This window comes from Macaca nemestrina, chromosome 19, assembly GCF_043159975.1.
Source record: "Macaca nemestrina isolate mMacNem1 chromosome 19, mMacNem.hap1, whole genome shotgun sequence".
Lineage (NCBI taxonomy): Eukaryota > Metazoa > Chordata > Mammalia > Primates > Cercopithecidae > Macaca > Macaca nemestrina.
In genome coordinates this window covers 68,436,801-68,452,826 of record NC_092143.1, presented here as the reverse complement: position 1 = coordinate 68,452,826, position 16,026 = coordinate 68,436,801, and the positions used below count along the sequence as shown (strand labels likewise).

General features: G+C 44.0%; 1 protein-coding gene across 3 annotated transcripts in view; it reads left to right on the top strand.

The window, feature by feature from the left end:
- Window positions 1–3,949, top strand: part of LOC105465564 (RIO kinase 3) — a 29,478-nt gene extending 25,529 nt beyond the window's left edge. Inside the window, exons 12-14 of one of the 3 annotated variants that reach the window (XR_011617023.1) lie at window positions 295–402; window positions 1,214–1,340; window positions 2,143–3,949. Coding sequence is in view for 1 of the 3 variants with exons in the window: in XM_071085534.1 (XP_070941635.1) it covers window positions 295–402; window positions 2,143–2,250 (216 nt within the window). In the remaining 2 variants the exon portion in view is untranslated. Of the gene's footprint in view, window positions 1–294; window positions 403–1,210; window positions 1,341–2,142 lie in introns of all 3 variants that reach the window. The other 2 variants (XR_011617022.1, XM_071085534.1) reach the window with 2 other exon arrangements.
- Window positions 3,950–16,026: the final 12,077 nt, after the last annotated feature.

Sequence of the window (16,026 nt, the reverse complement as noted above, 5' to 3'; positions counted from 1 at the left end):
TATTTCCTTTACATATTCAAAGCAATGCCAAGTGGTTTTATATATAGCACTCATTTTTATAGCTATAGGAGGTGCAGTGGGATGAGCTAAATCCAGAAGGCAGAATGGATGTGTGAGAGGATGAAAAGCAACTAGAACCTGAGCATAGTCCAGCTTGGAAGTAGGAAGATCGATGGTTGAGAAATGAGGGAAGGAATGTAGTGGTGTCTTTTTATAAATGTGCAGCTCCCTGTTCTTAGTTTATTGAGAACCTTGCTAATACTTCTTACTGACTTTCTTGTATTTCCTTTCTAGTTTTTCCAGAAAGGAGGCGTCAAGGAAGCCCTTAGTGAACGAGAACTCTTCAATGCTGTTTCAGGCTTAAACATCTCAGCAGATAATGAAGCTGATTTTTTAGCTGAGGTATGTGATAAACAGCTGTTTTTCACCTTACTGGTCATACAGAACTGCATAGAGGAGATAACTAAAACCCAGAGCTAGTTTTATCCTCCCTTTCCCCCAAAAACAAAATTAATTTGAGATTTTTCTTTTCTTTAGATGTTTTTGGTTTTTTATTTTTCCTTTCTTTTTTTTTTTTGAGATGGAGTCTTGGTTTGTCACTCAGGCTGGAATGCAATGGCTTGATCTCAGCTCACTGCAACCTCTGCCTCTTGGGTTCAAGCGATTCTCCTGCCTCAGCCTCCCAAGTAGCTGGGATTACAGGTGTGTGCCACCATGCTTGGCTAATTTTTGTATTTTTGGTAGAGACGGGGTTTCGCCATGTTGGCCAGGCTGGTCTTGAACTCCTGGCCTCAAGTGATCCGCCCTCCTTGGCCTCCCAAAGTGCTGAGATTACAAGCGTGAGCCACTGTGCTCGGCTTGTTTTTTCTATGATTGGAATTCAGAACACACACACAGCAAAACATTTCTTCACAGAGGCACCGTTTGGTTAAGATGGGCAAGCTGCACATTTTCAGTAGACTCCTATTTCCCCTATTTAATGAATGCAGAAGCTGATGAACACTCTGAGTGATACAAAAAGCAGTAACATGTGGTCCCTGCCCTTTACTAAACATAGAAAGTTACAAGTGCCCATCTTTGGAAATACCCCGTTATTATAATATCAGATCGAGAGAACCATGAAAAAGCTTCCTCCAGAGAAAATCTCTTAAAATTGAACAAAATCTAAAAGGTGAAATAACAGTTAATTATTCCCAACGTTATACCAAAGCAGAGAGCGATTACTGAGTGTTCCAGAACTCCCCAGGATGACTTGAGTTTGGGTAAGCTGTGCCTAGCCTAAGGCTAGAGAGAAATAACAGAAAGAGTAAATTCAGCTTCCAGCACAATACAGTTGCTCAGTAAGTAAATGATACTGTTGTTTGATGAATGATAAAATTCTCTTTTTCCTGTTTCTGGAATGTTTTATAGAATACCTTTCAAACATAGATGATTCCAATTGCTAGCTGGATAAAGTTAGTAAATATTGACCCTTGTAATCAAGTTAAAAAAAATACATGTATGTATGACTATCTGTGTACACTTGGACACATGCACGCGGGCACACGCGCACACACACACACACACATAGTAATTTCAACTCAAAGGCAGAATCATTAGGAATAACCTAGTTTTTAAGAGAGTAAAAGTTACTGGCTCAGCCAGGTATGGCGGCTCACTCCTGTTATTCCTGTAATCCCAGCACTTTGGGAGGCCAAGGAGGGAGGATCTCTTGAGCCCAGGAATTTGAGACCAGCCTGAGCAACATAAACTCCATTAAAAAATAAAAAAATTGGCCGGTCACGGTGGCTCACGCCTGTAATCCTAGCACTCTGAGAGGCCAAGGCGGGTGGAACACCTGAGGTCAGGAGTTCAAGACAAGCCTGGACAACATAGTGAAACCCCATCTTTACTAAAAATACAAAAATTAGCTGGGTGTGGTGGCACATGTGTCCCAGCTACTAGGGAGGCTAAGGCAGGAGAATTGCTTGAACCCAGGAGGCGGAGGTTGCAGTGAGCCGAGATTGCACCATTGCACTCCAGCCTGGGCGACAGAGTGAGACTCCATTTCAAAAAAAGAAAAACATTACTAGCATAATCTAAAATATGGTTTCTGTGAAAAGTAGGATTCTGACAAATGGATTCAATGTATTATTTTTGTAGATAGAAGCTTTGGAGAAAATGAATGAAGATCACGTTCAGAAGAATGGAAGGAAAGCTGCTTCTTTTTTGAAAGATGATGGAGACCCACCAGTGCTATATGATGAATAGCACTGATACCCACTGCTTCAGTGTTAACACAGCCGTGAGTGTCAGCTGCCAATAGCAAATGAAGTTGTGGGCGACTCGAAATACCAGAACACGGGGAGTGGGCAATGGTGCTTCTCTGCTTCCCCCCTTGTAACCCATGTGCCAGATGTGTGGAATCTTTAGCTCAGCATTGAGAGAATAAAATGTCACTACCTCTCATCTTATGAACAGGATAATATAATTCTTTAACAGCTATAGGTTATCTGGCTGAAGTAGACCTAATTTTACATGACTTGTGGTGTAAAATGTCTTGATGATAATTTTTAAAACTTAGGCAACATTTCCAAATATGGGAGGAAAGGACAGATGTGTTTACAAGGGAGGGTTTCATTACAACGTATTTGCTTTATTCACCTCCCTGTTTTGTGTTGCATCTTTCCTTGAATATCTTACTGGCCCAGAGTTAGCCTTTCTCAATTATGTTTCCAGACTGTGGCCGTGATTCTAAAGGAAAATGTGTGCTCTTTAATGGGTAGAACAAATGGAAATTTGGTTTCAGAATGGCTGACAGAAATAGACATAAGCCATGTAATTTTTGTTGATATATCATGAAAATGAACAGAATTCTTTTTCCATACTTATATCTAAGAAAAGGCATCATAGGTTTCTGAAAGAGATAAATATATAACAGCTTTTTAACTATCCAGTCAACTTTCAGCTTTTCTACATTTAGGTAAAATGGTTAGGATATAACTCATAGTGTGGCTAATCTACATTTATCAATAAAATGTAAATTATCTGAGAGGACAGAATATAAGATTGAACCATGTTTGACATATTTTAATTTAGTTAATGAAGCAAAATTCTGTTTACATTTCACTAAAACTGTGTACTTGATTGATTTTCAGAGAAATATCACAAATTAGAAATATTAAATCAAAGGATGAAAGGTATATATAAAACAATTTGGGGGCCAGGCGTGGTTCAAGCAATTCAAACAGGAAAATCGCTTGAACCTGGGAGGCAGAGATTGCAGTGAGCTGAGATCATGCCACTGCACTCCAGCCTGGGCGACAGAGTGAGACTCTGTCTCCAGGAAAAAAAAAAAAACCAAACCCAATTTAGATACCAAATTAATCAACTAATTTGAGCTCTCTGGCCTTACTCTTAGTAGTTTTTAGTACGTGCTGGACACCACTTTGAAAAAGCAATCACTGTGCTAGAAAAGTATATTGGCTTTGTTAGGTTTGAAGTTCATTAACTTCAACGTAATCATTCCTCCTATTACTGAAGTCAGATTGGAACCACTAAAGATCCAAACCTTCTGTCTGGTAATAGAAAGTAAAAATCTAGACATCATTTACATTTGAGAAAGCTGTTTTTAACATTATTTTAAAATGCCAAATATGTTCTTTCTAGAAAAATATTTATTTTTGTTTTTGTTGGATAGCTTTTAATTGCATTTCAGAGAAGTGTGATTTTGGGTAGATGCTAATTACATTTTTGAAAGATTTACTGTTCCAAAATAAAGATTTAGATGACTGGTGATACTGGCTTTACAGAAATTTCAGAGAACTAATTTTTAAAACATTTAAAACTTTTTTTGTTTTGTTTTCTGACATATTCTGACAAAGAGCAGCAAACCACTGCTGTGTGGCATTCTTGGAGTGTGCTGTGAATGTGCTTTTTAAGAAATTAAAAAGAGATCATTTTAAAATTGGTTCTTTGTGTGGTATCTTCCTGTTCCTTATATTAACTTATGTCCTGGTACCAAGTTGCCATTTCTGTATAAAGTTAAGTGATACTGTTTTAAGTAGATTATTCCCCCTCAACCTCTCATTGTTAGATTTCAGTCTCAAATGGCCTACTTCACATTACAAATAGGTTTTCACCCCCACCCCCCTTGTAGATTACAGAGTAGATTTTTTCCCATAGTAGAAAAAGAAAGTGAAAAATACTGGTTTGCTAAGTAAATAAAAAAATCAAATACAGGCTGGGCGTGGTGGCTCACACCTGTAATCCCAATACTTTGGGATGCTGAGGCAGGATGATCACTTGAACCTAGGAGTTTGAGATCTGCCTGAGCAGCAGAGCAGACCTCATCTCTACAGAACATTAGGTGGGTGGCACGCATCTCTGGTCCCAGCTACTGGGGAAGCTGAGGCAGGAGGATTCTTTGAGCTCAGGAGATCCAGCCTGCAGTGAGCTATGATCACACGACTACACTCCAGCCTGGGTGACAGATAAAGACTTGGTCTCAAAATAAATAAATTAATAAAATGAAAATATATAAAATACGGAAATAGGGATATTTTATCTCACATTAAGTTATCAAAATAAGGATGACTAGATAACTTTTATTTCAATACGATAATTACCAATTTCCTTTTCATAAAAATTAGTTTTTCTTGCTTACAAAAGTAAGTCATTTATTTGAATGTAAATATTGTAGGAATTTAGAAATGTTCAAGTGAAAGTCCCTCGGCCAGGTGCAGTGGCTCAGGCCTGTAATCCCAGCACTTTGGGAGGCTGAGGTGGGCAGCTCACTTGAGGTCAGGAGTTTGAGACCAGCCGGCCAACATGGTGAATCCGTGTCTCTACTAAAAATACAAAAATTAGCTGGGCATGATGGCACATGCCTGTAATCCCAGCTACTTAGGAGGCTGAGGCAGGAGAATGACTTGAGCCCAGGAGGCAGAGGTTGCAGGGAGCTGAGATGGTGCCGCTGCACTCCAGCCTGGGCAACAGAGCGAGACTCTGTCTCAAAAAAAAAAGTAAAAGTCCTTCATATTCCAGAGACCATTGTTTATAGTGTGGCATGCATCCCTGCAACTTTTCCCCTCAGCGTATGGTATTTTCTTTTTTAAAAAACCTTTGAACAAAAAGCAAGATGAAGTGAGGCAGCTGATGGGGAAATGTTGAGCATGGGAGACTCTGAGGAAGATGAAGACAATAGGCCCTGAGATGTGTTAGGAGCGCCTTTCTCACTGCTCACTGGGGCTCTGGGCATCAGAAGAGACTGTTTTCTGCACCTTTTGAAATTCCAAGAACTATAGGGACAGAGAAAAGCTCATCTGGTTATATTTTCCAACCTTGATCCTTAGGTTTTTGAAGACAATATTTTTCTATTTTTGTCAGGATTACATAAAAATAAGCTATCAAAGTGTGTTTTATACTTGGAGACATCAGTTTACTAATGTGAAAGCCTCTTGTTTTTATTGTTTTCCAATTTGTTTCCAGTATAAAAATAATATAAGGTTGCATTTGGAACAGCATTCCTTTTACCATCCTAAGCTTTCCAGCTTTCTCCCAGACTTGGCTAGCTTTTTGAGGAGTTAAGATCAAATTCGGTAGATAAGAAAGTGGCAGATGGAGGAGTGGGGAATGTGGGGTATTCTTTACAGAATACGTGAGTGAGCTACTACAGATAGCTCTATAAACTTGAGGGAAAAAATGTCTGCGCCACAGGTCTCGGCAGCTTGGGTGGTGGGAGGAGGAGCAGCAGCTGGTGGGCCCAGCTTCCAGAAGGCTCTGGTTTCGCCACTGCCCATAGGCACCCGGCAGGACCCCTCCCCACCACCAACATGCCCAAGACAAAGGTCAGCTCAGCCAGGGGGGCCGTGAAGGAAAAGCCCAGGAGGAGATTGGCACAGTTGTCTGCTAACCCTGCTCCTGCAAAAGTAGAAACGAAGCCAAAAAAGAAAAAAAAAAAAAGGCAGCAGGAAAGAACAAACCTTCAGACCTAAAAGTGCACACAAAAGGGAAAGGGGGAGCAAAGGGAAAACAGGCTGAAGCTTGAGTCCCTGCCCACCTCCATTCCTATCTGGTCTAGAACGTTTAACTGGCAATGTTTTTTTGACTCAGTCTCTGGGCCATAGGGGCCCCACTAGGGGACATGACAGACGCAGGGCCTGTAGCATGCCACCCTGGCCTCAATATGGGCCAGAATGAAAGCTTGGCCATCAACACTGCCTCTGGGATACGTTGACAAAAAAAAGAGAGAAAAAAAAAAAAAAACAAATAGAAGCCCCCATCAGAATGGATCTCCCTCTTGGCCAAAGGGAATCGAAACAACAGCAGCAGCCGCAACAGCCTGAAAACCTGGTTCAGGCCGGGACAGGAAGCTGGGAGTCAGCCACGCCTCACCACACCCTCCCTCACTTTGGAATCCAGGCACAACTGACCAAGCAAAAGGGCTTCACACCTTTGGAAAGGAACACCTTTTGGCTGATTCCGTAGGGAATGCGTTAAGGCTGCTCTTTCTGTTACCTGGTTTTACCACTTTTAGGCCCATTAATGGGGATCTTATTGTTAGTATTTGACCCACTGGGCCGGGCGCGGTGGCTCATGCCTGTAATCCCAGCACTTTGGGAGGCCAAGGCGGGCAGATCATGAGGTCAAGAGATTGAGACCATCCTGGCCAACATGGTGAAACCCTGTCTCCGCTAAAAATACAAAAATTGACTGGGGGTGGTGGTGCACGCCTGTAGTCCCAGGTACTCAGGAGGCTGAGGCAGGAGAATTGCTTGAGCCTGAGAGGCGGAGGTTGCGGTGAGCCGACATCAGGCCCCTGAACTCCAGCCTGGTGACACAGCAAGACTCTGTCTCAAAAAATAAATACAATAACAATAATAAAAATATTTGGCCCACACATATTCAACTTCCTTATAAAGTTTATATCTTCTAGGTTATAGCAGCTCCATGTAAAGATGATGGTGATGCAAGGATTCCAGCCAATTCCTGTCTCAGCTTGGGACTCTCTTGCTAATGCACCCTGGGGACCCTTAGACCAGGCAGCCAGAGATTTCCAATCTTTTGGTAGGCAGGGCCAGCGCCCTGAAATCAGCAAAAAAACACAGAAGACTGACCTCCTCCCTCATCAACCCACACAGAAGACTGACCTCCTCCCTCATCAACCCTTAAGAATAAGGGATGGAAATCTCCAAAGGGAGAATGAGATAGGAAGATCACTGGGTGCTCGCAGGAGGATGGAAGAATCCAAACAAGAGCTAAAACAAGAGCTAGGCAAAGAAACTGGGGGATAACAGAAAACCCAAAATAAGGAGGAGAAGGCTGGGTTTGGTGGCTCATGACTGTAATCCCAGCACTGTGGGAGCCTGAGGAGGGCAGATCACCTGAGGTCAGGAGTTTGAGACCAGCCTGTGCAATATGGTGAAACCCCTTCTCTACCAAAAATACACATAAAAAAATAGCTGGGCAGGGTGGCATACGCTTGTAGTCCAGCTACTCAGGAGGATCATTTGAACCCAGGAGACAGACGTTGCAGTGAGCCGAGATCACACCACTGCACCCCAGCCTGGGCAACACAGACAGGGTGACATGTCCATGACTCTTCAGGGCAAACCCAAATCAGGGAGAAAGGGGGTGGTACCTGGGGGTACAGGACAGAGGGGGGTCCCTGAAATACCCCCTCTTCCAGAATACCTAATGATTATTTCACTCCCTAATGAAAGAAACACCCATACAATTAGAAACCCAAACTCCCTGTGTGACACTTATTCTAACAAGCATGCCTGCACTTCTCTCTTCAGTGCATACTGCCACTTTGCAATAAAAGCTTTTTGCCTTTCCCTGCATTCTGACTTGACCCTGAATTCTTTCTCGAAAAGGTGTCAAGAACCTGGAAACCAACTGGGGCGGGGGTCTCCCCAGCATCTGGAGACCCTCTGGAATCTTCTGGCAACAGTAGGGGAAAAAAAGCAGAAATTACCCACAGTACAAGGCAATCACCATATACATTACTCCTGACACTTGTTATATACATATGTACATGCAAATATAGAGAGAAACATGCATTCAGGTCTGACATCGTGGCTCACGCCTGTAATCCCAGCACTTTGGGAGGCCAAGGTGTGTGGATCGCCTGAGGTCAAAAGTTCAAGCCCAGCCTGGCCAACATGGTGAAACCCCGTCTCTACTAAAAATACAAAAATTAGCCGGGCGTGGTGGCAGGCACCTGTAATCCCAGCTACTTGGGAGGCTGAGGCAGGAGAATCACTTGAACCCGGGGACCGGAGGTTGCAGTGAGCCGAGATCACGCCACTGCACTCCAGCCTGGGCCACAGAGTGAAATTCCGTCAAAAAAAAAAAAAGAAGAAGAAGAAAGAAAGAGAGAGAGAGAAAGAAAGGAAGGAAGGAAAAGAAAGAAGAAAGAAAAAGAAAGAGAAAAAGAAAGAAGAAAGGAAAGAAAGAAAAGAAAGAAAAGGGAGGGAGGGAGGGAGGAAGGAAGGAAGGAAGATAAAATACTTCTGAAATGAAAAAGCAGGTTCCAAACCAGTGATACATAGTCAAGATTTGCCAGCAAATACATACTTTAGAAATAGCTCCTCTTCGTAAATATTATTCATCCTCATTTTTAAACAAAAAGGACTTTAGAAAGTTTAAAGACAAAGACTTTGTTAAAGACAAAGTAAAAGTCACCTGAAAAAATGCCAAGCAGTGAGAACCACTATACAAATTTTACTACATATGCCTTCAGACATCTGTCATAGAGTCTAACAAAGACTATAAAACAAAAATTCAAGCAAACAAAACTCAGCAAAACAGAAAAGCAGAACTTAAAATAAAAATGAGAATAAAAATAAACAGAAAAGCCTATGTGTTGTTTTAGGTTTTAGAAAGTGTCAGACGCACATTTTAAGCTGCTATGAAAGGAAAACAAGCATGTCAAGTACTTATCTTAAATACCCGGAGATATATTGAGCTTTTGGTGGCTCCGGAAACACTGGTTCATAGTAAACTAAGAAAGGAGAAGAAAAACAAACTAATGAACTCAGTGCTGATTCAGTAACCCCAGCGGTGGGTAGGGCAGCCAAGGGATTAATAACCAGAACATGTAAGAAGCTCAAACAACTTCAACAGGAAAAAAATCCAGTAATCTGATTTTAAAAATGGGCAAAAGATTTGAACAGACATTTCTCAAAAGAAGACATACAAATAGCAAACAGGCATATGAAAACATGCTAAACATCACTGATCATTAGAGAGATGTAAATCAAAATGACAATGAAATATCATCTCACCCCAGTTAAAATGACTTATACCCAAAAGACAGGCTGGCAAGGAGATGGAGAAAAGGGAACCTTTTTTTTTTTTGAGATGGAGTTTCGCTTTTGTAGCCCAGGCTGGAGTGCAATGGCGGGATCTGGGCTCACCGCAACCTCCATCTCTTGGGTTCAAGGGATTCTCCTGCCTCAGCCTCTTGAGCAGCTGGGATTACAGGCATGTGCCACCATGCCCAGCTAATATTGTATTTTTAGTAGAGATGGGGTTTCTCCATGTTGGTCAGGCTGGTCTTGATCTCCTGACCTCAGGTGAGCCGCCTGCCTCGGCCTCCCAAAGTGCTGGGATTACAGGCGTGAGCCACCGCGCCTGGCGGAAAAGGGAACGCTTGTATGCTGTTGGTATGAATGCAAATTAGTACAACCATTATGGAGAACAGTTTGAAGATTCCTCAAAAAAACTAAAAAAAGAGGGCTATACCTGTAATCCCAGCACTTTGGGAGACTGAGGTAGGAAGACTGCTTGAGCCCAGGAGTTCGAGACCAGCCTGGACAACATAGTGAGACCCCCCTCCATCTCTCTCTATTTTTTTTAAGTTAAAAAAAAACAGGAAAAATTGAAAAAAGAGCTACCATATGATGCAGCAATCCCACTACCAGGTATATACCCCAAAGTACCCAAAAGAAAGGAAATCAGTATATTGAAGAGGTATCTGCACTCCTATGTTTGTTGTAGCACTGTTGACAACAGCCAAAATTTGGAAACAACCTAAGTGTCCATCAGCAGATGAATGGATAGAGAAAATGTGGTGCATAGGCCAGGCGCGGTGGCTCACACCTATAATCCAAGCACTTTGGGAGGCCGAGGTGGGCAGATCACTTGAGACCATGAGATTGAGACCATCCTGGCCAACATGGTGGAACCCTGTCTCTACTAAAAATACAAAAATTAGCTGGGCGACAGAGCTAGACTCTGTCTCAAAAAAATACGGTGCATATACACAATGGAGTGCTATTCAGCCATAAAAAGAATGAGATCTGGCCAGACATGGTGGCTCACGCTGTTTTCTACTCCTAGATGGGATGGCAGAACTGATTGGGCCAGATTACCGGTCTGGATGGTGTCAGCTGATCTATCCAGTGTAGGGTCTACAAAATATCTCATGCACTGATCTGAGGTGTTACAATAGTGATGTTATCCCCAGAAGCAATTTGGGGAGGTTCAGACTCTTGGAGCCAGAGGCTGCATGATCCCTAAACCATAATTTCTAATCTTGTAGCTAACTTGTTAGTCCTGCAAAGGCAGACTGGCCCTCAGGCAAGAAGGGAGTCTTTTTGGGAAAGGGCTATTATTAATTTTGTTTCAGAGCCAAACTATGAACTGAATTCCTTCCCAAATGCCCAGGAATGAACAAGGACAGCTGAAAGGTTAGAAGCAAGATGGAGTCGGTTAGGTCTGATCTCTTTCACTGTTATAATTTCCTCAGTTATAATTTTTGCAAAGGCAGTTTCAAAGACACAGCAGAAACATCTGTTACACAAACAACAGAAATGAGGAAGAAAGTATCTGACTCAGTAGCAAAGGAAATCCACAGAAAGAATGTTCTGAGACCGGAAGCAATGATCAGGCCAGGTAGGGATATGATAGAAAGAAAATTCTCATTTATTTCAAATTCTGGCCAGTCCTTTTGGTGATTTCCATAGTGATACTAGGCACTTTAAAATGTGAGTTCTGGTAACACACGGAACCTCATAGTAGAAATGTCTGTTGTCCATTTACAAAAGACTATTTGCAGAGTTTTGATGTTTATCAATGAAAAGGGTTTTTTTTTTTTTTTTTTTTTTTTTTAATTCATGAAGAATAGGGAATCCTATATGGGCATGGGGCAAATAATCGAACTGTTTTAATGCAGAAGAAAATTTGCAACAGAAAGAGATAGCTCATGGAAGCATAAAGACTTTATTCTGGACCCTCTAGATTCTGTGGGGCCTGCAGTGGCTTCAAGACGCCCCAGCATCTCCTGCGCCCACACCCCCTGTCAAGATCACTGTGGTCAGGGCCTCTTGCCCATGGCCAGTGTATTAATCTGCTTGGGCTGCCACAACAAAATACCACAGACTGGGGGTGAAAACATTATTTTCTCACAGTTTTGGAGGCTTGGAAGTCCTAGATCAAGGTGCCAGCCACGTTGCTTCCTCTGAGGCAGCTCTTCTTGGCCTGTAGGTGGCGCCTTCTTGCTGTGTCTTCACATGGGTGGCCCCTCAGGCTGTGTGTCTACATCCTCATCTTCTCTTATAAAGATAACAGTCATACTGGATTAAGGTCCATCGTTTTACCTGAACGGTCTATTTAAAGGCCTTGTCTCCAAATACAGATACATTTTGAAGTACTAAAGGTTAGTACCTCAACATCTAAATTCTGGGGGGACACACTTCAGCCCCTATCCTGTGGGCAGACCTCAGTGCTGCCTGCGGACCCAAGGCGAACTGCACAACAATTTAGGACAAAAACATCTGCCGGAGTCAACCGCACCGAATTCTCTGGGAAGGACGAGATGCCCGGTGTCACAAAAAGACCATGGTCTTTTCTAAGTGTGATGCATGCACACACAGGCACACACAGGCGCACGCACACACACACACACACACACACACACACACTGGATGGCTGCTCTCTCCTTGGCAAATGTTCCTGTGGTGTCATGTTGGAAATACGCACTTCTGTGGAGTAGCTTTGGGTTTTCTTAGAAGTCTCTTTCTCTAAATTTCTACCTAAGCTGATGGCCTGTCCCTGCTTGGGCATGAAGGGTAGGAGTGGGGATGGGTCAAGACTGACTCCTGTTCACCGTGAAGTAGAGGAAGGCAGTGATGGCCAGACAGGGACGTGTGTTTTAGGGAAGTCCTCTGTGTTTTCAGTTCTGTTTTTGTTTTGTTTTTATGATGGGAGAAATGAGCGAATATAAAGGCTGCTTCTAGGAGCAGGATTTGAGAAGAGGTTGCTTATATGAGAGAAACAGGGGATGGTCAATACTGTAGGCTTTTTTGAGAAGGTGAAAGATGGAATTCATTTTTAAAAATTTTTTACTTTTTTTTTTTTTGAGACAGAGTCTTGCTCTGTCGCCCAGGTTGGAGCGCAGTGGTGTGATCTCTGCTCATTGCAGCTTCTGCCTCCTGTTTATATAAACAGGCCAAACCCTGTATTTATTTATTTATTTATTTATTTTTTATTTAATTTTGAGATGGAGTTTTGCTCTTGTTCCTCTTGTTGCCCAGGCTGGAGTGCAGTGGCACGATCTTGGCTCACCGCAACCTCCACATCCCGGGTTCAAGCGATTCTCCTGCCTCAGCCTCCTGAGTAGCTGGGATTACAGGCACTGCCACCACTCCCAGCTAATATTTTTGTGTTTTTAGTAGAGACAGGGTTTCACCATGTTGGCCAGGCTGGTCTCGAACTCTTGACCTCAGGTGATCCACCTGCCTCGGCTTCCCAAAGTGCTAGGATTACAGGTGTGAGCCACTGCACCCGGCTGAAAGATGGAATTCAAAGAAGTGCTGGTAAGTCACTCTGGTATTTACGAAAATAGAAAAACAAAGAGGGTTTGGGCTAGGCGCGGTGGCTTACGCCTGTAATCCCAGCACTTTGGGAGGCTGAGGCGGGTGGATCACTTGAGGTCGGGAGTTCGAGACCAACCTGACCAACATGGAGAAACCCCATCTCTACTGAAAATACAAAATTAGCCGGGCATGGTGGTGCATGCCTGTAATCCCAGCTACTCGGGAGGCTGAGGCAGGAGAATCACTTGAACCCGGGATGTGGAGGTTGCAGTGAGCCAGGATCGTGCCACTGCACTCCAGCCTGGGCAACAAGAGGAACAAGAGCAAAACTCCATCTCAAAAGGAAATAAAGAAATAATAAATAAATAAATAAACAGGGTTTGGCCTTGGGCAAGATGGACCGTTTTCTAGAGGGGCAGCCATGGTGGGCTGCGCAACTGGTATGAAACCCAGTTTCCATCTGAAGGCCTTGATGTTCATGGAAATAGGGGCGAGACAGTCTGAAGAGTGTGGAGAAGGCCTGAAAATGTCCTTGCAGAGAACAGGAGAGATAATGACGGGGATAGCCAGGCAGGGCTGAAGACCCATTTGAATTTCCAGCAGTGCCTCTGTCCTGTTGTGTGGCCCTCCAGTAGTAGGTACTGGGAAAGCAGGTGGCTGAGTTCATCCAGGGCGGAGGCTCTGCCAGATAAGTGTGACAAGAACAGCGCAGCAAGGATGTTAAAGGCAATGGCAAAAACTGGCAAAAAAAAAAAAAAAAAAAAAAGGCAAAAAACTGGAATGCAGAGAAATGAAACCAAAGCCGATGAGGAGGGAAGGGAAGAGAGGAGAGGGCGGATAGACTGGGGTAGAGAGGACAGAACAACGACAGGGCGTCCTGGTGATGTTGAGGAAAAGTCACAGGAAACAGCTAAACAAGCCAGCTGCACGGATGGCACAGTGTGGCTGGAGAGCAGGGTTCTGGAGTTACTGGGTTTTCCATGTGTGGCATGGGCCTGGGTGGGGGAGGCTGAGTGGAGGAGTCTTACATTTCCAGTCTTGTCACTTCTCTGATGAGTTTCAGACCAATATATCCATCTGCCTAGATGTCATTTCTCCTTGGATTCACATGCTCCAAACCGAACTCTTGGACTCAGACATCAAAACCACTCAAAAATGGCTCTCTGAGAAATAGAACTACCATATGATCCAGTAATCCAACTTTTGGGTATAGACCCAAAAGAATTAAAAACAGAATATTGAACATATATTTGCATAGCTTTATTTACAACAGCCAAAGGTGGAAACAACTCACATGCCCATCAACAGATGAATGGATAAACAAAATGTGCTATATACATAAAATGGAATATTATTCAGCTTTAATGAAGGACGGAAATCCTGACGTGTGCTACTTGGATGAACCTTGAGGATATTTTGCTAAGCAAAAGAAGCCAGACACTAATGGACAAATACTATAAAATCCACTTATATGAGATACTTAGATTAGTCAAATTTAGGGACAGAAATCAGATTTGCAAGATAAAAAATTTCTGGAAATGTATTTCACAATAATGTGAATATGCCTGACACTAACTGAACAGTTCAAAAAGGATTAACATGGGGCTGGATGCGGTGGCTCATGCCTGTAATCTCATCACTTTGGGAGGCCAAGGTGGGCAGATCACCTGAGGTTAGGAGTTGGAGACTGGCCTGGCCAACATGGTGAAACCTGGTCTCTGCTAAAAATACACACAAAAAAATTAGCTGGGCATGGTGGCAGGTGCCTGTAATCCCAGCTACTTGGGAGGCTGAGGCAGGAGAATTGCTTGAACCTGGGAGGTGGCGGTTGCGGTGAACCGAGACAGGGCCATTGCACTCCAGCCTGGGCAACAAGAACGAAACTCCATCTCAAAATAAAATTAAAAAAAATAATAATAATAAAAAAAGGGTTAACATGGGGGCTGAGCACTGTCAGTGGGAGAATCTCTTGAGGCCAGGAGTTTGAGACCAGCCTGGGCAACAGAGAACTCTGTCTCTACAAAACATAATAATAAAAAAACGAGCCCAGTGTGGTGGCATGCACCTGTGGTCCCAGCTACTTGGAAGGCTGAGATGGGAGATTGAGGGTGCAGTGAGCCGTGATCGCACCACTCCACTCCAACCTGGGCAGAGAGAGACTCTGCCTCTGAAACAAAAAAAAGGGGCTAACATGGTAAATTTCATGTTTCTTATCAAGTAAAATTAGGTTTCCCTGTTACTAGGAAGGAGTAAGGATGTGCTATCCCAAAATATGTCCAAAAATTGGTATATTATTTTGAGCTAAAAACACTGGAGAAATTGTAGTTTCAGAAAAGGCTAGATGGCCTGTCATTTCCTACAGGGAACAAGCAGTAAAGATTCCTCTGGGAGTGGTACCCTCTCTGTACCTGGGCCAGAAAATAGCCCTTATCACCAGAGACTGGGAGTTGGGGCTGCAATGGACCTGAATAAATGAACTTCCCAAGTAGTACTTATCTTCCACTAGTTTTACACCCCCCAAGATTTTTCCTAGTGACTCCCTTAGAAATGTATCGCTCCTAACCAGATGCCTTTTGTGCTTTCTTCTCAAATGCATCATTCTTTGTCTAAAAAGTATAAAAGCATCTTGCTTTGGCCACTTCTTCACACCTCACTCTCTTTTCAAGGTCCCCATGAAAAACTTATAAAGTGTGTATGCTTTTCTCTTGTCAATTCGGTTTCTGGCTCCAGCGGAAGAGCCCGCAGAAGCGCTGAGGCGGTTGGAGACGGTCTCTGGCGCACCTGCACCTACTCAGCGAGCCTTCAGCCCCTTCTTCCTGACGAAGCTCCCAAAGGCTGGAACTCTAGCGCAGGAGGCGCTTGGGAAATCCTCCCGAAAGCAAGGAGGAGCCTTTCCTAGACCGGGAACGGTCCTACGCCAGGGGACAGGCCGGGGCAGGGGCGACCGAGCCGCGCGCAGGAACCTGCAGCAGGGTAGGGTTGGCGGCCCCGCCACCCTCGGTTCGCGGGGAACCACACGGGCTTCCGGGTCATGCCGCCGCGTTCCTCCCGCCCTCGGGGAGAGGGGAGGAGCCTCCAGCACCGGGTGGGGCGTGGTTACGGCCGATGGGCCCCACCGCAGCCAGACGCTGCCCGTTTAAGCGCAGAGGACCGCAGGTCACGTGGTGGGCGGGGTGGGGGCGTGGCACCAGGAAGCGGCGTCCGCGCCGGGCCCAGAGCA